Below are 19,521 nucleotides of genomic sequence, written 5' to 3'. Positions count from 1 at the left end.
TATAACATAATACCTCTCAAGAGATAAGGTACACCAGTTTGAATTTCATCGAACTAATTCACAGAAGAATAGGAGCAGATCTGTGCAATGCATGAAGACAAAGGTAGTCTCATGCGCCCGTTATTTTTTAGATCCACACTAATAGTCCTTCAACTTATTCAGCTTGGTTAAAACCGCGTCTAGTAATCTACTGATGTAAGTACATCTTAATAATGTTCCTTAATGATGAAATGTTCCATTCAAAGACTTGGAAATATTCTGTTTTTCCACTCTAATCAAGAAAAAGAAATTGATTTGTAATCTTAAAGCAAACGTTTGTGAAATTAACTTAAAAAGAAGACTCTTATGTTTTACACATTGATTTAAACACTGGAACAGCATGAGGATAGTTGTCTGCTTAGTAACCATTGGCTAAATTGAAAACCTCCCTTAATGGGAGACAATTTTCAATCTTACTAATTCATTTTGCAGTAATTTGCTACCACTGTACACATTTAATATCAATTATCATTACAAAATTCCCACATTATGCCAGTTAAAAAATGATAGATTTCCTGCTTGTGATACTACTTAACGTCATTTAGTACATATCACACGGACAGCTTTTCCAACCTTTCCATAAAATATAGTCTATTCACAGTTTTACTCATGTTGTTTCATTTCAGTGAACGGCTTTTTGAAACGCTTTTTGAACCAAGAGCTTCAAAAGATAGTCTTGAGAAAAGCACTATCAAATGTAATAATGCTTCTGTAACTAAATTTCTAGTTTGTGAGCAGACAATTAATAATTTTGTATGGCATCAAAAAATAGGTATTAAAAAATCCTTTAACAATCCAGAATTCACTTAAGATTTTATCCATTATGCTTTCCTGTCTTAAGCAAACTCCAACAGAAAACTACACTCTTCAGCTACTCATTCATGCCTTGTCTGCTATATTATACACTGCAATTTCTCTGGATTTCTCTTCTCTGTAAAAGACGACAACCTTTTCCCTTTCCAATGTTTCAGATGCAGAGGCAACTTGTGCTAAAAACCACTGCCATAAAGCTGGAAAACTTGATTTCTTTCAAGACACTATTTCCAGCATAGTCTATCTCACGTTGTTTAAGTATTTTCCAAGCAGCAAATTTCAAGGAAAATGAAATATTGAGAAAACACACCATTGAGTAAAAGGCATGCAACACATGGAGAATGAGAAGAGTTTCAGTTTTCTAATTTCCAGCAGTTTTTAATGAATAAAAGCTTATTAGAGGTCTGAAGAGCTCAGTGAACTCCCTAAAACTGTGGTTTATCACAGAAAGATTGGGGTAGGAATACAGCTCTGGAGGACATCTGGTCTGAACTCCTGCTCATGCAGGGAGAACCAAGAAGAGAATGCCTCTGCCTTCTTTGCATCTACCCAGCAGGTATTTATATACATTGATGAGAACTCTCCTAGCTCTCCTCAAGGCCGAACAGTTCCAGTTTACTCAACCACTCTTCAAAGGATAGGTGCTGCAATATCTTGACCACATTGGTGACACTACAGTGGATTTTTTCCAATATGTCCATGTCTTAAGGACTTCATTCACTTTGCAACTCAAAGACTGAAGATAGACATTTGTATGTTGATGTCTCATTGCCTAATAGAAGCAGTCCCTATCAAAATTAATAAATACTCAGTTATTCAAGCTTTTTGAATATTATTATTATTTCAGCTTAACATTTTAAAACACACACATTCCCAAATTTGAGCTGATTAGCAACTTATTCTACACACAGCATCACTCTTGGAATTAAGCATTATTCAGTATAAGCACAGAAATCAGATTTTGGCTCTGAACTTTTGAGAGATGTAAACATTATAAAGGTCCCGAAGTTTTATTTAATTCATGTATATAGAAGAAATGTGCAATAAGTAACAACACTGATAAAGATAAAAGGCAGAGCTATTTGAAGGCAATGGAGTTTAAATAAGAGTAGAGTCCAATCATCATCACAAAAGAGCAGCATAAGCCTTGTTGACAGCAAATTTTTCCTCTTTGTAATTATATGTGACAAAGCTTGCTTAATCAAACATTGCAATTTTCTCATTAATTTCTAGAAGTAACTGGAATCTGCTTGCTTGAAATTGTAGAACTACAGAGGTTTTTAATATGATGACTCATTCAGAGATAAAAAAAATTGCATAAATTTCTTGCTAGTTCACTGATTAACAAAATTTTATGTTATCACCCTGCATTTAAGGTCTCATTCTCCCTTTAGATCTACACCTATGAAAACACAATAGCATAAATGCCAGGATAACATGACTAGCAGGATTTTTATAAGCTGAACAAATGTTGCAAGGAAGGATTTCATCTAGCAGTCACAGACACTGAAAAACAGCAAAATTCATTTCAGTCACCTTTTTAAGAAATAAATAAGCTTCAAAATGCTAACAGAGCACTTGATAGCCTTTATTTCTCCAATATTTGAAGAATATTTTAGTGCTTACTAAAATTATACATCATGAGTTAAAGTTAAGCAAACAATCAAGTTCAGATCACCTTAAAAAGGAAATAAAATGTGAATACATGTGAAACTATCCACCGGCTCTTATAAGTAGCATTTGACTACATCAAATGCATATTATAGCTCCAAGATAAGGAGGAGAGATCATTATCTTTTCATCTTTTGCAAAAACTGTAGCATCTTCACATTTAAGTGTAAGGAGAAGTCTATATCCATTTAATTCCATGACACATATGCAAGGCATTTACTCCAAAGAACAAGTCACTAAAACCTCAATCAGTCTAGAAATGTGTTCATATTGACGTTTAAGTTCAGATACATCTCAAAAATGAAAATTGGCAATTAAATGAATAATGCCAATGAGGTTAAAATGTCCTGTTTGATTCATATCAATTAACGGTCTCTCCTTTCAGATCAAAGTGAATGAAAATGAGTTTTTGGAAATATACTCAAGGCTTCAACTCCTAAAGAGGGTCTAATCCAAAGGATGAAACTTTGGAGTAAAGTCCCATGACAATGCACAGGGTGTGTACTGGATCATCAGAACCAACTGTCATGAACTTCAGATCCATTCCTACTGATGCTGACAAATCTGTACTGGAGAGTATCCAAGATATAACCAACAGAGGCAACTTATCAAGCTACAAATCACTGTTCTAGTATATACTGGGTAGAGCCTTGCCCATAGTAACAAATCTTGGCATCTTAATATGTTTGTTTGTTTTTTGTCAGGTCTTAAATTAAAAAAAAAGTTTGAAAGGAGAAAAAAAATACAGTGATATTGAAGTTACCTCTGAAATTTTCAAAGAACTTAAAACAAATAATAGTGTACTTTCTTGACTCTGACTATGAATTTAACCCAATTTCTGTCCTGAAACAAGACAAGTTTGAATCTAGCTATTTTCCTCTTTGAGACCTTCAGGATAATTTTAACATGAAGTTAACAGTGTGTTAATTCAGTCGTAAAAGTGAAATCAAAAGTGCTTCATACCACTAGCCCTGAATTGCTGACCTGGAGGTTCTCTCATGAATTTTCATCTGCTCAGATTCAAAAACTGGACATGTTCTAAAGCTCATTTAAAAAAAAAAATAAATGTGCCAGTTGTGTAGCAGATAGCCTTACAGAACTCAGTACACCATCAGGTCTCTCTAGTCCTATTGGAGTGCAAATAAGCCCTTCCGAAAACACTAGCAACAACAATCAGAAAACATTTGTTCTAAGTATTATCTACTACATAAAGAGCAGCATTGAATTATTTAGAATCTAAGTATCCTGACAATAGGGAAATAAAACTTTTCACTTTCACTTCTAGAAGTGAAATACGTGGAAAAGTATCAAACCCTTACAGAACTGCACACAAAAAGCCTGGGACTGCTGAGCTTTCAGTCCTAATGAAGAATTAAAAAAGCTTTTGTTATATAAAATGTAGAGTCTTCTAAAGCAGAAAAAGTAATGTACTGTTTTAAAGCCCACTGACAACATGTTGAAGATCTCTCCTTACTAAGCTAGCTGTATAACTCTCTAGGTACTTATTACAGTACATTCTGTATATAGTTCTGTTTATTAACTATAAAACTGCATCTTGTTCTTAATGTTTTAACTCTCTCTATCCCAAGAGAAAATATACAGCTTTCTTTTCTTGACAGCAAAATTGTAGTCTACCAAATTCATAAATACAATAACACAGCTTTGACAAGTTAAGCCTCCTTTGGATGTCCATAGAAAACGAGAGATACAGAAGAGCATAGACTCCTTTATCCTTTCGTTTTTGTTCATCTCTCCCAGCACCTGGGTGGATATAATATACGCATATAATATTGCGTCATCAGAAGAGTCTGCAAAAATGAACGTCCAATTAATCTTTTCCAATGCCAATCTCTCACTGTATTTAGGCTTTGTCAAAAAATATTCTGACTGAATAAAATCTTTCTTTCACAACAACTTAAACATACCTTTACGCTGATGCAAGTGCCTACAATTCATTCAAAGTCATTTCCTACGTAAGTTTCCCAAAAGCTTAAATGTATTTTAATGCATTTCTGATTCCTCTAGATGACAAAAATATTGAAGTATTCATAGCAGTTGCAGTGAGAAGGACAATAATAATCATCTCCAACAGATGACTTTATGAATAGGAATTAGCCCTAGGATTCAAGAACAATTTTTTTTTTTTTTTTTTTTTTAAATCAAACCTTCCCTAAGGGGCATCTATCGTTGTGGTCAATTTTGTGATTGCCCACTCACAGCTGCTACTGTGTTCTTCAGCTACCACCAATGAAAAAAGAACATGAATAAACCAAAATAATTTTATTCTTTTTTTGGTCATTTTTAGACTACGAACACTGTTGCTTGGTTTGGTTTTTCAAAGGCAGAGGGAGTTGTGCATGTGCGATGGCACATTCTATTGTTAACCTTTCGGTTTTTTCACTTGTTCTTTTGCTTATTTGTTGAAGGAAGTCATACCATTAATCAAAAGGAGACATGCAACTTAGATAACACTGACCTTGGTTGCACTCTTGTATTTCCATTGCAGTATATAAATCTTCTTTAAATCAAAAGGCACAATCAGATCTAACAAATGACAAAGTAAGCTGCCAACAATCTCTACATGTCAGGTAATACATGAATATATCTGTCCATCAAAAGCGTGTTATTAAGGATATGAAGCGCTCTATTATTCTACAAAATAGATACTTACACTCTTCCCCTCTAGGCATCCCATGACAGGACTTGCTGTAAATCAGCACAGCTCATCAACACATCAAATAGCTCCACTTAGGTCTGCCAGCTACAGACCTAGCACTTATTGACAGATAAATCACAATGAGCAGAAATGAGAGCTTTCTTTCCTCTATCATTTTCACACTTTGGTTTTGCAGAGAAAAGGGTAAAGTCAGCTTGATTTCAGTTTCAATAATCTACATGCTTCCATTAAAGAATTTATAGAGTTTTGATTTGCCATGTGGTGGATATTTGTTAACAGTGATTTGAAAAGAAGTAGGAAGTTACAAGGAGCACAAATTAATGAACATCACGACAGCAAGTATGCAGTAATTGAAGTCTTTGACAATGAGATACTTACATTTTTAGTTCTCAAGTATTTTTTTTTTATAGACTTCTTATTTCAGCTAAAAACAACACGTGGGCATTAATAAAACCTAAGACACTTGCCATGAAGTGAAAATGTTTTCAACACATTTGAATGTACTTCCCTACCCTGTGTGAGGTATAGATGACAGCTATTCTTAGGCTAGCACAATTGAATGAGAAAAATACTGCATCAGTACTAGAAGTCCTACATTGGAATGAGTGACTATGAGGCTCTAGCACTAAGACACAAATGGGATGCTGTCAACTTGTTTTTTTTATATCACATTTAAGTTTATGGCATCCAAAATGGAGAATCAAATCCACCACTATGCACAGATGACAACAATAATTATTAAATGTTAGTTTTTTGGAACTTGAAAGAATTGTGCATGGGACTGTCAACGCAATTCTGTCATAATAAATACATATGAAAATCCAAAGCAGTCAACATATCACAAGAAAAGGGAGGATGCATATTTTCATTTATTTCAGCATAAAAACAGATGAGCCGGGAAAAGATGTCTCCTTGATCATTTTCAATTGCATTAACTAGTCATAAATTTAAACTCCCTTTCCATAACTTCTGAGAAGCATAGCACTATTTATAGTACCATACAGGAATTACTAGACTTCATGTAGTGCAAATGGCTATGGAATGCAAAAGAGATGTCAGTATCTCAGTCTTAGCCTAGAGTGTAGGTTTTCTTCCCAAGTGACAAAGAAGCTATTAACACAAGAATATTATTCAGCAATGTATCCCACATGGTCCTTATCCTTATAATGGTCTGAGTCTAAATTTTAAAACATCTTCAATAATAGGTTCTAAATAATTGTTTGGCATCAGATGTAATTAGAATATGTGCTAGGAAACTGATAACCAGCTGGATATTTGGGTTAACGCCTATATGAAGTATCATGTTTATAATAACCACAGCACTTAAAATCATAATGTAAATCAAATCCTATGATTTGTATTCAGACTTCCAAATCAGAAATTTAACAAAGAAAGAACAGTTCCTATTCTGACAGCTTGTAATATATGCAAAGCAATATAATAAAGTAAGAACAAATAAACAGTAACTGCTATGTTCCTCAGTGACCTGGATGGAAAGACAGGCTGCATCCTCAACCATTTTGGATGTGACACCATATTTGACTGCAGATGCTCCCTGTGGAGAACTTCAATGTGCGGCTCAAAAAGTCCCTGAACAACTTACTCTACCTTTGAAGTTATCCCCAAGTCCTTTCCGAACTCATGATTTTATATTTCTTCCTCTTTTGTTTTAGAAGTCTTTGATATGATAGTCTTCTCCTATATATGAAAGTCAAAAAATTAACCAATACCAGTTCGCATGCTAAGCAGTATTTTAGTTTATCAGACCAGAAACTTAGTATTGTTATAACTTTTGCTGCAGTTCCTCCCAAGCACCAAGAGCAAAGAAAGGAATGCATCAGTGCAAAAAAACGCTACTAAATAAATAGAAGTTAACTTCTAATTGCTAATACGTAGGGAATTAAAAAACAACAACAACAACAAAAACCGAATGGAAGAACATAAAGACAGAATGACTCAATGGGAGTCTTTGAAGTAGTACAAGTTGCATATAAGCAAAGTAGCAATAAGACAAATATACAGACAAGAATTTTGAGGACATTTGCCAGTAGAAAACTCTATAATTTGCAGTTGTTTTATAGAACTGATTTGAAACACCTGAACGTGAAAACTATTAATTTACTTAATCATTCAATTATTTATTATGCTGCTTGATCCTTAGTGGCCTCGCTTAATAGTTCCTTCTTCTAATCAAATGTAAACATTAACATATTAGGAAAAACCCTGATAGGCCACACAATTCTTATTTGCATATATCTACTGGCATATGTTTGAAATACAATTGCCAGCATCTATGCTAACTAATACAGAACATTAGCAACTGCATAGCACAGTGATCAAGTAACTAGTGGGGTGGCAGCTGACAAAACAGCAGATTACTTCAACTTAAAAACTGGTTAAGAGTCTGCAGGAATGCAAGAGCAAGTTACCTTGAGTTTCTTATTATTATGTTCTACAACTGAGTACCAGGCAATTGCTATACATAAATCTATTTTTTAGTCTTTGGATAGGGATTGACATTAATCTGAACACAGTAAATGCATAAATAGTGCATGGGAATGGGAAAAATAGACCAAAAAAAAAGCTGAGATTTCAGCTCATCACACTGTCAGAACTGCCCTGTCAACTTATATCAATAGCTCATCACCTTATCTCAATAACTAGGCAATGAGGTCACTGCTAGATTTCAGTCTGTTTTGTCTTCTCTTGCTGCATTTTGTGTGTTCCTCATCAGACCATTCTCTCTGTTTCACCAAATCAATATGAAGTCCCTCAATATGAGGGACCTCACACACTATATATTTTAGTAACTCATGGACAATGAAATAAAATAACAAGAATTATCAAAAAAGGAAAAACAAAGCCCAAGTGGAACTAAGAAAACAACAGCTTCTTAAGATCCTCTGTTCTGTAGATGTTTCACTACTGATTCCAGCAATTTTTGAAGACATAACCTTGACATTGCCACTCTTACCAGATTCCTTCCTTTCTGTGCAGATACATAATATAATGTGCATAAACATTCAGGTTCCTGATTCCCTATAAGCTGTGCATATTATGCACTCTCCACTTAATCATCATCTCACTGGTTAGACTGCCTGCAGCTTGTTTCTCTTTGGTTTTGTAGGAAAAAATAAAAAACAAACAGGTTTTGGTAATAAAAACCATACATGGAAAAAAAAACCCTCTGGTTGGTTACTACTTAAATCTTGCTGGCTAGGGAAAATGATCCATGTTTTAAAATTTAAAAAAAAAATATCAAAAGAAACAGAGAAGTTACTAATTCCAGTCTGACAAATAAGAATCGAATAGCACTGGAGAAGATATCTCAATAAGCTATTGTGGCATAGAAAGAAAGAAACTGATGAACCATATCATCCCAGGGACTGTGATCCAAAAGGAGATAAAAAGCAAACATATTTGTCCCTTAGGAACTGAATTCCATTACCATAAATTAAACAAGATGCAAGAAAATAAATTCCACAAAATGCCAGAAACTGATCTAACCTAACTTATTCATACTGACTAGTAAGGAAGGAGGACTCGCATAGCAAGTTGTATAAGCTGAGTACATCTGTTTGCACTGATATCAGAAGGTAGATCAAGAGCCAATCTAAAAAATCCTCAGTCCTCTTTAAACAGCCTTTCCTTAGAATCCATCATCCTGCTCGTGCAAGTAACTTGATTAATATGCAGTTTGGCTGAACAACAATGAGCTCTCCTGCTGCTTTAGATCATCCTTTAATTGTATAACTTTTTATTTTTCCAGCCTATTAACCTCAACTCCTCCACAAGCTCACCAAACATACTGAAACAAGTTCACAAAAAGACATCCTTTTTTCACTTCAATTCACCATCATGATTAGTACAACAGATAAACTTGTTCTTTCTGAAATTTTAATACAGCACCCTATTGCCCAACTAGCATTGTTTGGTGAAACACTCATCTGCAAGCTGCAGCACAAACATCACATGGAAAAAGTCTGGTTTTATAAAGCCCTGCGCTGATAATCAGTGAATTCTGATAAATAATATAGCCTGCAAACTCTATAACTCTTCTGGTAAATCATGAGCACTCCCTTCAAGAAAAACAATATCATCTGTAAGTCAAATTGAGAAATGTAAGATAAATGTCTTGCATTATTGCCTGAAAACTCAAAAATATGTTAAATACATTTCAAACATATTGAATAATTCATAAACAATGGCTCTGAGTAAAAAATAAAAACAAAAAAAAAACAAGAAAAAACCTATTTTCATCCTACATTCTGAGCTAAACAAAGACTAGCAAGCAACAGTTTATTGCTTTCAACTTTATTAGCCCTACAGACCAACCTAACAAGGTATTCAAAGTGTAACACCTTAGAATAACAAATTATCAGATTATTATTAACTGGTAACTTATCTTCTTGAAATTTAAGCTCAATATGTGGCTAAAAGTCAGTAATTGTTGTTAGATTTTTATTTTTTTTTTTGACGATCACCACATATTACCTTCTTTTCTTTGAAATTTAAGTATTGTATAATCAATGGATATACAGATGGTGTATAGTCAGTAAATATACAGATGGCATGTATATATACACACCCAGGAGCTTGGCTAATATAATTTATATTGGAGTAATGAGAGAAAGTCACTCACACTATCCTGGCCTCATGAGATGAACCCCAATGAAGCGGATCTCTGGAGAAATCCTCCCCCACTGGCAGCCAGCTCTTAAATGGGTCTAGGAGAGGTGGAGCCAGGCTCCACCCCTTCCTGCAGCACAGGTGATTTGCCTTCACCTGTGCTCCCATGGCTGACTCATTGCTTGCCTCAGGTGATTAATCAGAGGTTCAGGCCGTGATTCAGCAGCCCCATACAAGTATAGAGAAATATAATATCTTATCCAATTACACGACCAAAAGAGCTAAAACTTGAGGTTACTTGAGCAATATATTTTTGAATGAATTTACCAAAGAAAGTCCTAATTCATAAGCCAGCTTTTTGCTTTGAGACTAGTCAGGTTTGTGTGTACAGTCTTTCAATATGCTTCCTTTCTGAAAGGTTTGCATAGACCCTAACTGTTTGCATAGATCGCTAACTCAAGCAACCCCCCAGCTTAAATATGCTTTAATAAACAGATAATTTATGAAAGGTTCCCAAAGAATACACCCCCCACTTATTGTATTGGGACTGCGGTGAAATCTCTTGAAAGTGAAAGGAATTACAGGTGAATATCAGTCAGAATACTGAACTTGAAAATAATAGCAGCCTCCACACAAAAAACAAAAGCAGGCATTGAGTCCAATTTCTCCAACAGTAGATAAGACATACAAAGGACACCAAAAGAAATGCACATACTGGTTACTATAGAAGGGAAGAGAGAACAATATTTCAGAAGACAAAGAAAGAAAATCAAAACAGCAAAAGCAAGATCCAAAAACTGCAAAGATGAAACAGTTGAAGACATAGATGGAAGAAAGATACTTTGCACTGTGACCAAAGTCTACTTACAGTCAAATCTTTACTATGACCAAGAAAATAGGATTTTATCTACATTATGTGAAATAAATAGCAGCATATCTAAGAAAAGCATCCTTCTCTTCCACCCTAGCAAAAATAAAAGAAAACATCCCAGGAATTGATTAGCTGCTCAAATCTGGATCAATGACACTTGATTCCATTCATTCACTTATCCCAAGGATGGAAAAAATTGCATGGCAAAGTTTAATCTCTTCCCCTTATCCTTCCTGGTCTCTGAACCAACCAACCAACCAATCAACCAAACAAACAACAACAATGAAAGTAGATAGGAAAAGGACATTTTTGCTATCCAAACACTGGAAGAGAGTATAGAAATACACGCCCAATTTTATAGCTAATACTTCACACAGATTCAATCACGTATGCAGCAGTAGTAATATTTGCTGTAAAGTTACAGCAGAAGATCACAAACAGCATTAGAGCTCTACCATTACTTAAAATTGCTGCAGAATTTGTATCCAAGAACACAGAGCGCATGAAGAGGGGTTTCCAGCTTTGGAAGCACAATGTCATAAGACAAAAAGTATTTTTACAGTGAGAAAGTGGTTAGTCTTTGAAGCAAAGGTTAAATGAAACCTCTTAACTTTCCTGCATCTGAAATAACATAAAAAAGCATCCTTTTCTTCCTGTTAAAACTGAAATAAGAGTGATGAGAATTATTTTTTTTTCTCCATGAAAATTATCATTGTGGACAAAATGTTTAATTTAGGGACATAAAAATATGTCAAATCCTAAAATGCTGGAATACATTGTGAATAAAAAAATATTCAGATAATTCTACAGAAACAGTGTAATCTCCTTACAGGACTTCACTAGAACGTAATCAAAAATGAAATTTTTGCTATTAAAGCACCAAGGACACTTCATTTCTGATGTTTGCTATGCCAATATGTATGTTCAGACATTTCTATGAAATGCTTCATACAGCAAGGAAATCTGTGTGAAGTATTACCTATAAATTGTAGAAGACAATTTATAATTGAAAGAGAAGCAAAACATTTTTCTTATATTAGGTCTCTAGTAAATTTGCACAGACAGCCACCCTTACACCTTCAAAAGCAAAAATATTTCCTCAAACAGAAAATTAATTATTGCAAGGAACAACAGTACTGGTTGATTCATTAAGCACTGCTGTGCAGCACTGAAGATAAAGCGTTTATTAATCTGAAACTCATCCACATCAGATGACTGCAGTAAAAATGTGTCACACAGATGCCTTTAGCAACATAGTGAAACTGTTAACATACAAATTAAACTGCTGATCTTAAGAAGCAAAACAAGCTTTCCAGCATACGTGTATTTGTTTTTAAGCAATATTACCTCTCTCTTCATTCTTTTATAAATATATATAACTCAACATTATGTCAATACATGATACCAAGATAAAGTTATATCTTGTGGTCGCATTCATGTAAACTAAACTAAGCACTATTTTGAGACTGTATCAGGAAAAATATTTTAAGCACATTTCCACATTTGGCAGCTCAGGAAACAAAATGTTATGCTGTAGTGGAAAGTAACTACCAAGAAGCAGACTGAATAGCAGAGACAGCATGGATGTGTGCTTCCACACGATGCTTGTCATCTGTCTTTCACATAGATTAAAAAATAAAAAAAGTCAAGGCAATTAAGTAACCGAAACTATATAAAAATCACACTGGTGGTTTTGCTGATCTCATGTCCTTCTTTCCTAGCATTTATAACAACGTAGATTTACCTCAGTTACCCTGTGAGCTTTGGTACAAATCCAGCCTTCCACCACCACACCTCCTTTGGTGAGGACTGCCCCCATCTGGTTCCTCAGGTGCGGTACAGCTACTCAGCTCCACAGAGCTTAAAGATCACTGTGATCATGGACAACCATGGCATAGGACAAACACTTCACAGGAATTATAATCTAATATTCACCATTCATTTAAAGTGAAATCTGAATTTGTAAAAATCAAAGACAAAAAGTCAGAAGTATGTAACATTATTCTTTCATGCCAGGGGATACACAACAGTGATCAAGTGCAACACAAAGTTTTCCTTTCCACCGTGCTTCCAAGAATCTGCCATTTCAATTTGTCCTAAAATTAATTGTAGCTATGTGTTTTAATTTATCTTGATATTTTTCTTTGAGTTAAAAGCTGATTAATGAAAATTGATTAAAAAAATTAAGTGGAAAAGCAGAACTAAGACCTACATTTTGTCCTACATAAAACAAAAGCTGAAGTTCTCAGAGATTCCAGAGTCAAGTCAGATCATGTTTGCCTCCTTTTACTTAAAGATCCATCAGTAAAATACCATATGTCTCAAAATCATCATTCTATGAATGACACCGGTGCTGAGGACAAGCACATGTGATGCATTATTACCAAAGGAAAGAAAGCTTCAGCATTGTGTCTCAGGGAGACTTGGGAAATTTCTATATTTCAGATTTGCTCTTTTCTGCAACATCATTTTTATGAAATACTGGGAGAGCAGCATTTCAGCCAGACTAGCAAGACGCTATTCTACGCTGATGACATAATCATTTATCTATGCCAAGCAGCACAATATGACAATGGTTTGTGATAAGGTCTTAAACTAATATGCAGAATCATCTTCTCAAGTGCCAAGGAATATTAAAGATGCTATCTTACTGGCAGCTTCTCATCAAGGGACTGACATAGATGAGGAACCAGAGGCTAATCCCCATTGTGTGCCATAGGATATTGCCACTTTCGCACTTTGTGTCTGCCTTGTGGAACTGATTCACAGAGTAATTACCGCAAAGATAAGCCTTTTCTGGAACATACACAATTAATTCTCCTGTAAAAAGTAGGAAAGAAATCTGACACTTTAATAATGTTTAAGTATACCTAATCTATTCCTTTGCTGCTCCTAATATTTCCTAAATATGTCGAAGAAAAAAGATTCAAAAGTACTTACAACTGTCTGCTCTTATGTAAATTATCCATGAGTATGTAATAGCCCATCATAAAATAGCCAACATGAAATAATACTATAAACCCACAGAACATAGAGCAAGTAGATAATCGGTATAAAGATTAATCTAGAATGTTATTCTTTCTTTTCATAAGCATTAAGGCAATTCTTTCCAAATAAGAAGTACCTTATTCCTTTAAAATTTGACAATTCTATTTTAAAGTTTTGAAAATAGATAGGTCTAAAAATTTATTTTTGCTAACAATTCCAAAAACTGTATTCATCATGAATTCATCAATTCATTTTTCCAAATCTCACTCTTGGCCTGTAAAAGAAACTTACGATTCCAGGACTGTACCCACCAATGCAATTATATTGGCACAAGCATATTTTGAGGTGATTTTTGCACTTCAGTGCCTTTCGTAAACTGCTCATAAACAGGAGTCAAGTGCATCTTACACTTTCTGTTACACTTCAAATCTTGATAACTCAAAAGAACGATCCTTCATAACTACAGACAACTGACTAATTGCCCACTATTGAAATCAGATCAAAGAAAAGAACCAAGATTGCCATCAATCTGCACTCCATGAATAAATTATGCATATTTAGAAGAAAAACAAACAACCACACACAGAAACAAACAAACAAAAAAACCCACACCAAATATTTAAGATAAGTTTTGAAGATAGAATAATTTGCAAAAATAAAATAAAAAATGCTGGTTATTTTCTGTTTAGCTAATTCTGATTATCTAGAATTAAAGCATTAACTTCTGCAGCTTAGGATAAAGCTCAGCTAGCTAGCACTAGCTAGTCCAGGCAGCTCATAAAAGGAAAGAGTTTGGGTATTTGTTTTTTACATTTGATAAAGAACCAACAACAACAACAACAACAAAATTGATACAGGCAACTCCACAGCAGAAAAATACCCTCCAAGAGCTGAGCTATCAGGGACATTCATCACCTGACTTAACTTTGCCTCCAGATCTAGTAAGAATTCAGCCAAACTGCCTCACTATATTTTTTATTTCAATGGGACAACATGTATGACTCAAGTTACACAAGGCCATCGAAGTTGAAAGGATAATGATGTTAACACTCATTTTTCAGTGTTAATGCTTCCGTATCAATGACAGCAGTAAAATAGATGTTACCGTAGGTAGCACTCAGTTATTTTTGCCACAATACCATGAAAATATTTCCTACTTAGAGTAGTTCTAAGTGCTCAAATCACACTGGAAAAAAAGATTGATTTTTAAAAAAATATATATAAATGAGTAGAGCTGAGTAGCAGACACTGGATCACTTGCTATTTCATATATCTTTCTGAGTCCGATGAAAAACAGACTTGGATTTCATTTTAGTGAATCATCATGCTTTATTTAGTTCAATAGGAGTAAATGAGATATACATATTCCTTTCCAAACTCAATTTTAAATGACTAAATGTGGTCTCAGAACTCCCATCTCTATTCTCTCTCTTTCTCTTTGTTTTGTTTTGTATACAATTCTAAAATATAAAAACTGCAGTCAGTTAATCATGAATTAAACACAAGATATTCACTTTTAAGCATGGAAATTCTTATTTCATGACCATAGAAAGATGTACTTTTCTGCCTACTATGTGATAGAAGAGCTAAAGTCTCTACGGGTCTTTCTCCTGCAACTGACTTGTACACAAATGAACTTTGACAACAACTAACAGCAAATGAACTACAACTCACTGTATCAATACAGGATAATTTTACACTGACAAAGTTGTCAGCCAGTTAATAACATATGTTTCAAGAAGGGCTGATATAAAATTAATGCTCTGAGACTGTGCAGAAGTTTGATGTTCCCAGTGTCCCATTTTGTCATTTAATTTTAGATATTAATTACATAATACATCATTTTTTAATGTAGCCAAATGTGAAACAAAGAATATTGATGACCTGTATTTATTTTGCAGATGTTAATATAACAAAGGAATCTTTCATCTCTGTGTGGCATTACATTTTTCCATGCAACTTCAGACTTAGTTATTTCCGCAGATAGAAAAACACCATTATTTTTTCTTAATATATATGAAAGATGCAGTGTAACTTTGCCATAGACACAGGGCTAGTGCTTCTAATTACTCGTCTAAGCCTGACATTGTCCATTTGGTTTCACAGATTGTCCTTCTGTTTACAGATGGACCTGAATTCATTCTGCTCAAGTTTTGTGGGTAGCCACCAGATGTGAGACAGAAAGGTACAAAAACCCTAGAGCTAGATCAGAAAATTTAGATTTGATTACAGAAATAACACCACCTCCTGTGGGGTGCTTATACAAAATCCTTGGTGCACATTTGCAAGTTCCTTGGTGGCAACATACATATTGAACACTTTCTTGAATATGTTGACTTTGTATGCTTTTTCTTTGGAGTAAGTTCCCTAGTTCTGAAAGATGAGGAGGAAAATTCTCCCATCCTTTAATTAAGAATAATGAAGACATTTTTTTTAATCATATTCTGTCAAAAACAGACTTTTAAGATTAATTTAGCTCAGTCTTAAATGCACAATAAAATACATTTCTATATGTTTAGTATTTTTAATTGCTACATGGCTTATTTTACCTCACTCAGCTGCTTAAGAGTATTCTATCTTTTATTCAAGTGGTAGTACTCAAGCCTTGTTAGCTCATGCAAGGAAAAAAATCAGTAAAGCATGGGAACATTTACTATTTCATTTAAATTAAAATCCACATCTATTTAAGAGTGAAAAAATATTTCATTTTTTATTGGACAGTCTTGTAGACACGAAAAACAATTCATGGGACAAGTATTTACAATTCACCAGGAAATACACGTGGCCTCTCAAGATTTCTACCATACACATACACTGATGTGCTACTTCTTTGCCACTGATAATGTCTCTTTGATACTGTAAGACAACTGTCAAAACAATCTTTTGAAGGAAATTTCTACTAGCAGTGTCTTTAAACAGTAGCCAGTTCAGAGGCTGACAAGTCTCTAGAAGAGCACAGCCAGTGTTATCTGGTTAATGTAGTCTCAGGCTAGTTATTCCACAGTGGGTGTGAAATAATATTTCTTGAGTTTTGGTATTGGTGAATGAATGACATTATCAGGCAAACAAACTTTTTTTTTTTTTTTTTTTTAATAATTTGTCTTACTTACCAGTTCCTCACGAAGTTGGGCTATGAGTTCATCTCTCTCCTTCAGCTGCAGCTTCAGCGCTGAGCATTCATCTTTCATTCCATCCTAGAAAAATATCAAAATAGATGTTAAAAGAGGTTCCATGCTTTTACTTCGGTCTTAACTTGAAAAGGCCGTTTCACATAGCGTGAGATTATTATTTTTAAGTAACGAAACTCAAATCTCCTTTGTCATGTGTTGCAGTTTCAATAACATATTCTAAAGTTGCAGCATAAACAAATTAATGCATCCAAAGATGACACAAAAATGGCAAAAGCTCACCACAAAGAAGTCCACTTCATTATTTTCTGATTTTTCAGTTAAGGTATGTCTATGAAATGTTATATTTTTTTTCTCACAAGAAAGAACATTACAGAAATACCACTTTAGAATCATTATTGTAGAGCTCTTCATCTTCTGATGCACAATTTTTATTTTTTTATTTTTTATTTTTTTTACCCCCACATCCAGCACAGTAGCAGCAATTCATATATTAACTGAGTAAACAAAATAGATACTGGTCATCACTTAGTGAGATAAGCATTGATTATAACTCAGTTTACTGTGCGTAAAAATGAACCTAGTAGCCAAGCTGTCACCAAACACAGATCCACGTAAATGCAGATACAGACAATCCTGTGAATTCATGAAAGTCTAAACACCTTGGGAGAAAAAAATGCCAACCCAGTTTTTGTGTGTTGTGCTGGTAAACATCCAAGAGGATAAATTCAAATTAAATTACTGAGTAACTGAAGATTAAAAACACAACAAACTAACAAGCCAATAGAGAACAAATTCATCTTACAGCTAAAAATGAAGAAAAGACTCTCAGCATTCTTTTGCTTGCAAGTTTGGGACATGCGATAGTTTGGAGAATTACTACTTTCAAAACCAAAATAAAAACAACAAAAACATAAAGAACATTACTGAGAATATAGTTAGGCATATGCACCATAGTTTTACCCTTAGTTTAAAAAAGAAAACAGTGTATCACTAGCTAATGGATGATAACAAACATAAAAGCATGAGATTTGCTTACACTATAAACTGCTCAGGGGTTCAAAAGCACATAACCCATGTGATACGCTTGAACTCTGGCAGTACTAATGTTCTTGCAAAACTAAATATAAAAATGAGACAAATATAGAGACATTTTCCTCAGTAGAATGTTGCTATAATAATGACTTTTCAAAGTAATTACATTGCTCTGTGATGGACTAATTGGAAGAAGAAACAAAATACTCACACATAAAACTCAAGATATTTACAACTACATTGGCCCTTTATAACATCCTATCTTTGGCTGAAGATAATAATTGTACTTAAATATTATTTCAGCACTACATACAGATCTCCTGAAAGATTCAAATTTTGAAAAAGAAGTCAGGATTTGCACTATTTTCCTTTAGGAAAAAAAAAATCATGGGTAATATTCTTAGTAATACGCCTATAGCAGCATTTTGCTCTGTCTACTGATACAATGTCTAAGAATGCTAGCTGAAAATTAAATACTAATAAATCCCAGAACCTTGTACCCTCAGCACCTGATAGGTTATCAGCATGTACTTAGTTATCAAAAAGGTTTGCTTATCAAAAATAACACACTAAGAACTGAACTATAAATTTATCAATATTTATGATATCAGTGTTAATGGAAAATAAATGCTTTCAAAATGATGCCATATTAGCTATAACACCTCTACGTCTAGTTGCACTATTCTGAATTTTTTTTCAGCAGATTTTCACATTACCTTTTGTTATCTCCTGATTTCCAGTTTTTAACTTAAAAAATGGGTTGACAGATTATACACTAGAAGAAGAAAAACAAGGTCACATGACCGAGCAAGAAAAGACTATCACAAAAACAAGCTTATGTAAAGCAAGCACAAGGAAATGCAGAAATAAAGCATGTACTAGTTTATGGCAAGTAAGAAAGGTTTTTGAGATTACCTTTAGCAATAAATGTGGTATTGAAGGTAATTCAGGCCTCTGTAGGACCAGTGAAAACTTGAATAATCTTTTGCCTCCCAGAGCTTCCAAAGACTTTAAAATCCTACTGCATCTCTCCTGGCAAAATGCAGTCAAACACTCAGTTGGATCTTTCTCGTCCACACAAGGGAGTGATCCTTCTATAAGGATTACTGTGTGATGAAGACATAGGAAGTTCCATACAAACATAAAGAAGAACTTATTTACGGTAATGGTGACAGATCGCTGGAACGGGTTGCCCAGAAGGGTTGTGGGGTCTCCTCCTATGGAGATATGCAAGACCAATCTTGATGCCTTCCTGTGTGACCTATTCTAGGGAACCTAGTTTAGCAGGGCATCAGGACTTGATGATTTCTGAAGGTCACTTCCAATCCCAGCAATTGTGTGTTTGAAAACTACTGCAGACTTAAATCTTGTTTCTAGGTACTTTTCAGTTAACAGACTGCAGTGTCAAGAACAGTGTCAGGAGGCTTTTTATTCAATTCCCTCAGACCTATGACAGATCCCATCTCCTAGTTTTCCCTCCCAGAAATGAATATCAACTCAAAGTGAAGATTCTATCAAAAACAAACAAACAAACAAACAAAAAAAACCCACACCAAACAAAACAAAAAACACTGCTTTTTGTTTAATTATTCATTCACAGGTTCTTCTCCAAACCACTGACCTTAGAAAGACTATATGGCTGTAGTGCATGTTTCAACACCTTCAGCCCC

The 19,521-nt window shown here is 34.4% G+C and overlaps 1 protein-coding gene across 6 annotated transcripts in view; it reads right to left on the bottom strand.

Moving 5' to 3' along the window:
• CCSER1 (coiled-coil serine rich protein 1) overlaps window positions 1-19,521 on the bottom strand; it is a 623,472-nt gene that overhangs the window by 255,809 nt on the left and 348,142 nt on the right. For all 6 annotated transcript variants that reach the window (XM_085222271.1, XM_085222272.1, XM_085222270.1 and 3 more), the window contains one exon: window positions 16,799-16,882. In XM_085222271.1, the coding sequence (XP_085078397.1) occupies window positions 16,799-16,882 (84 nt within the window). The remainder of the gene's footprint in view (window positions 1-16,798; window positions 16,883-19,521) is intronic.

This window comes from Meleagris gallopavo, chromosome 4 (assembly GCF_905368555.1).
Source record: "Meleagris gallopavo chromosome 4, MGAL_WU_HG_1.1, whole genome shotgun sequence".
Lineage (NCBI taxonomy): Eukaryota > Metazoa > Chordata > Aves > Galliformes > Phasianidae > Meleagris > Meleagris gallopavo.
This window is presented reverse-complemented; position numbering and strand designations above follow the sequence as displayed.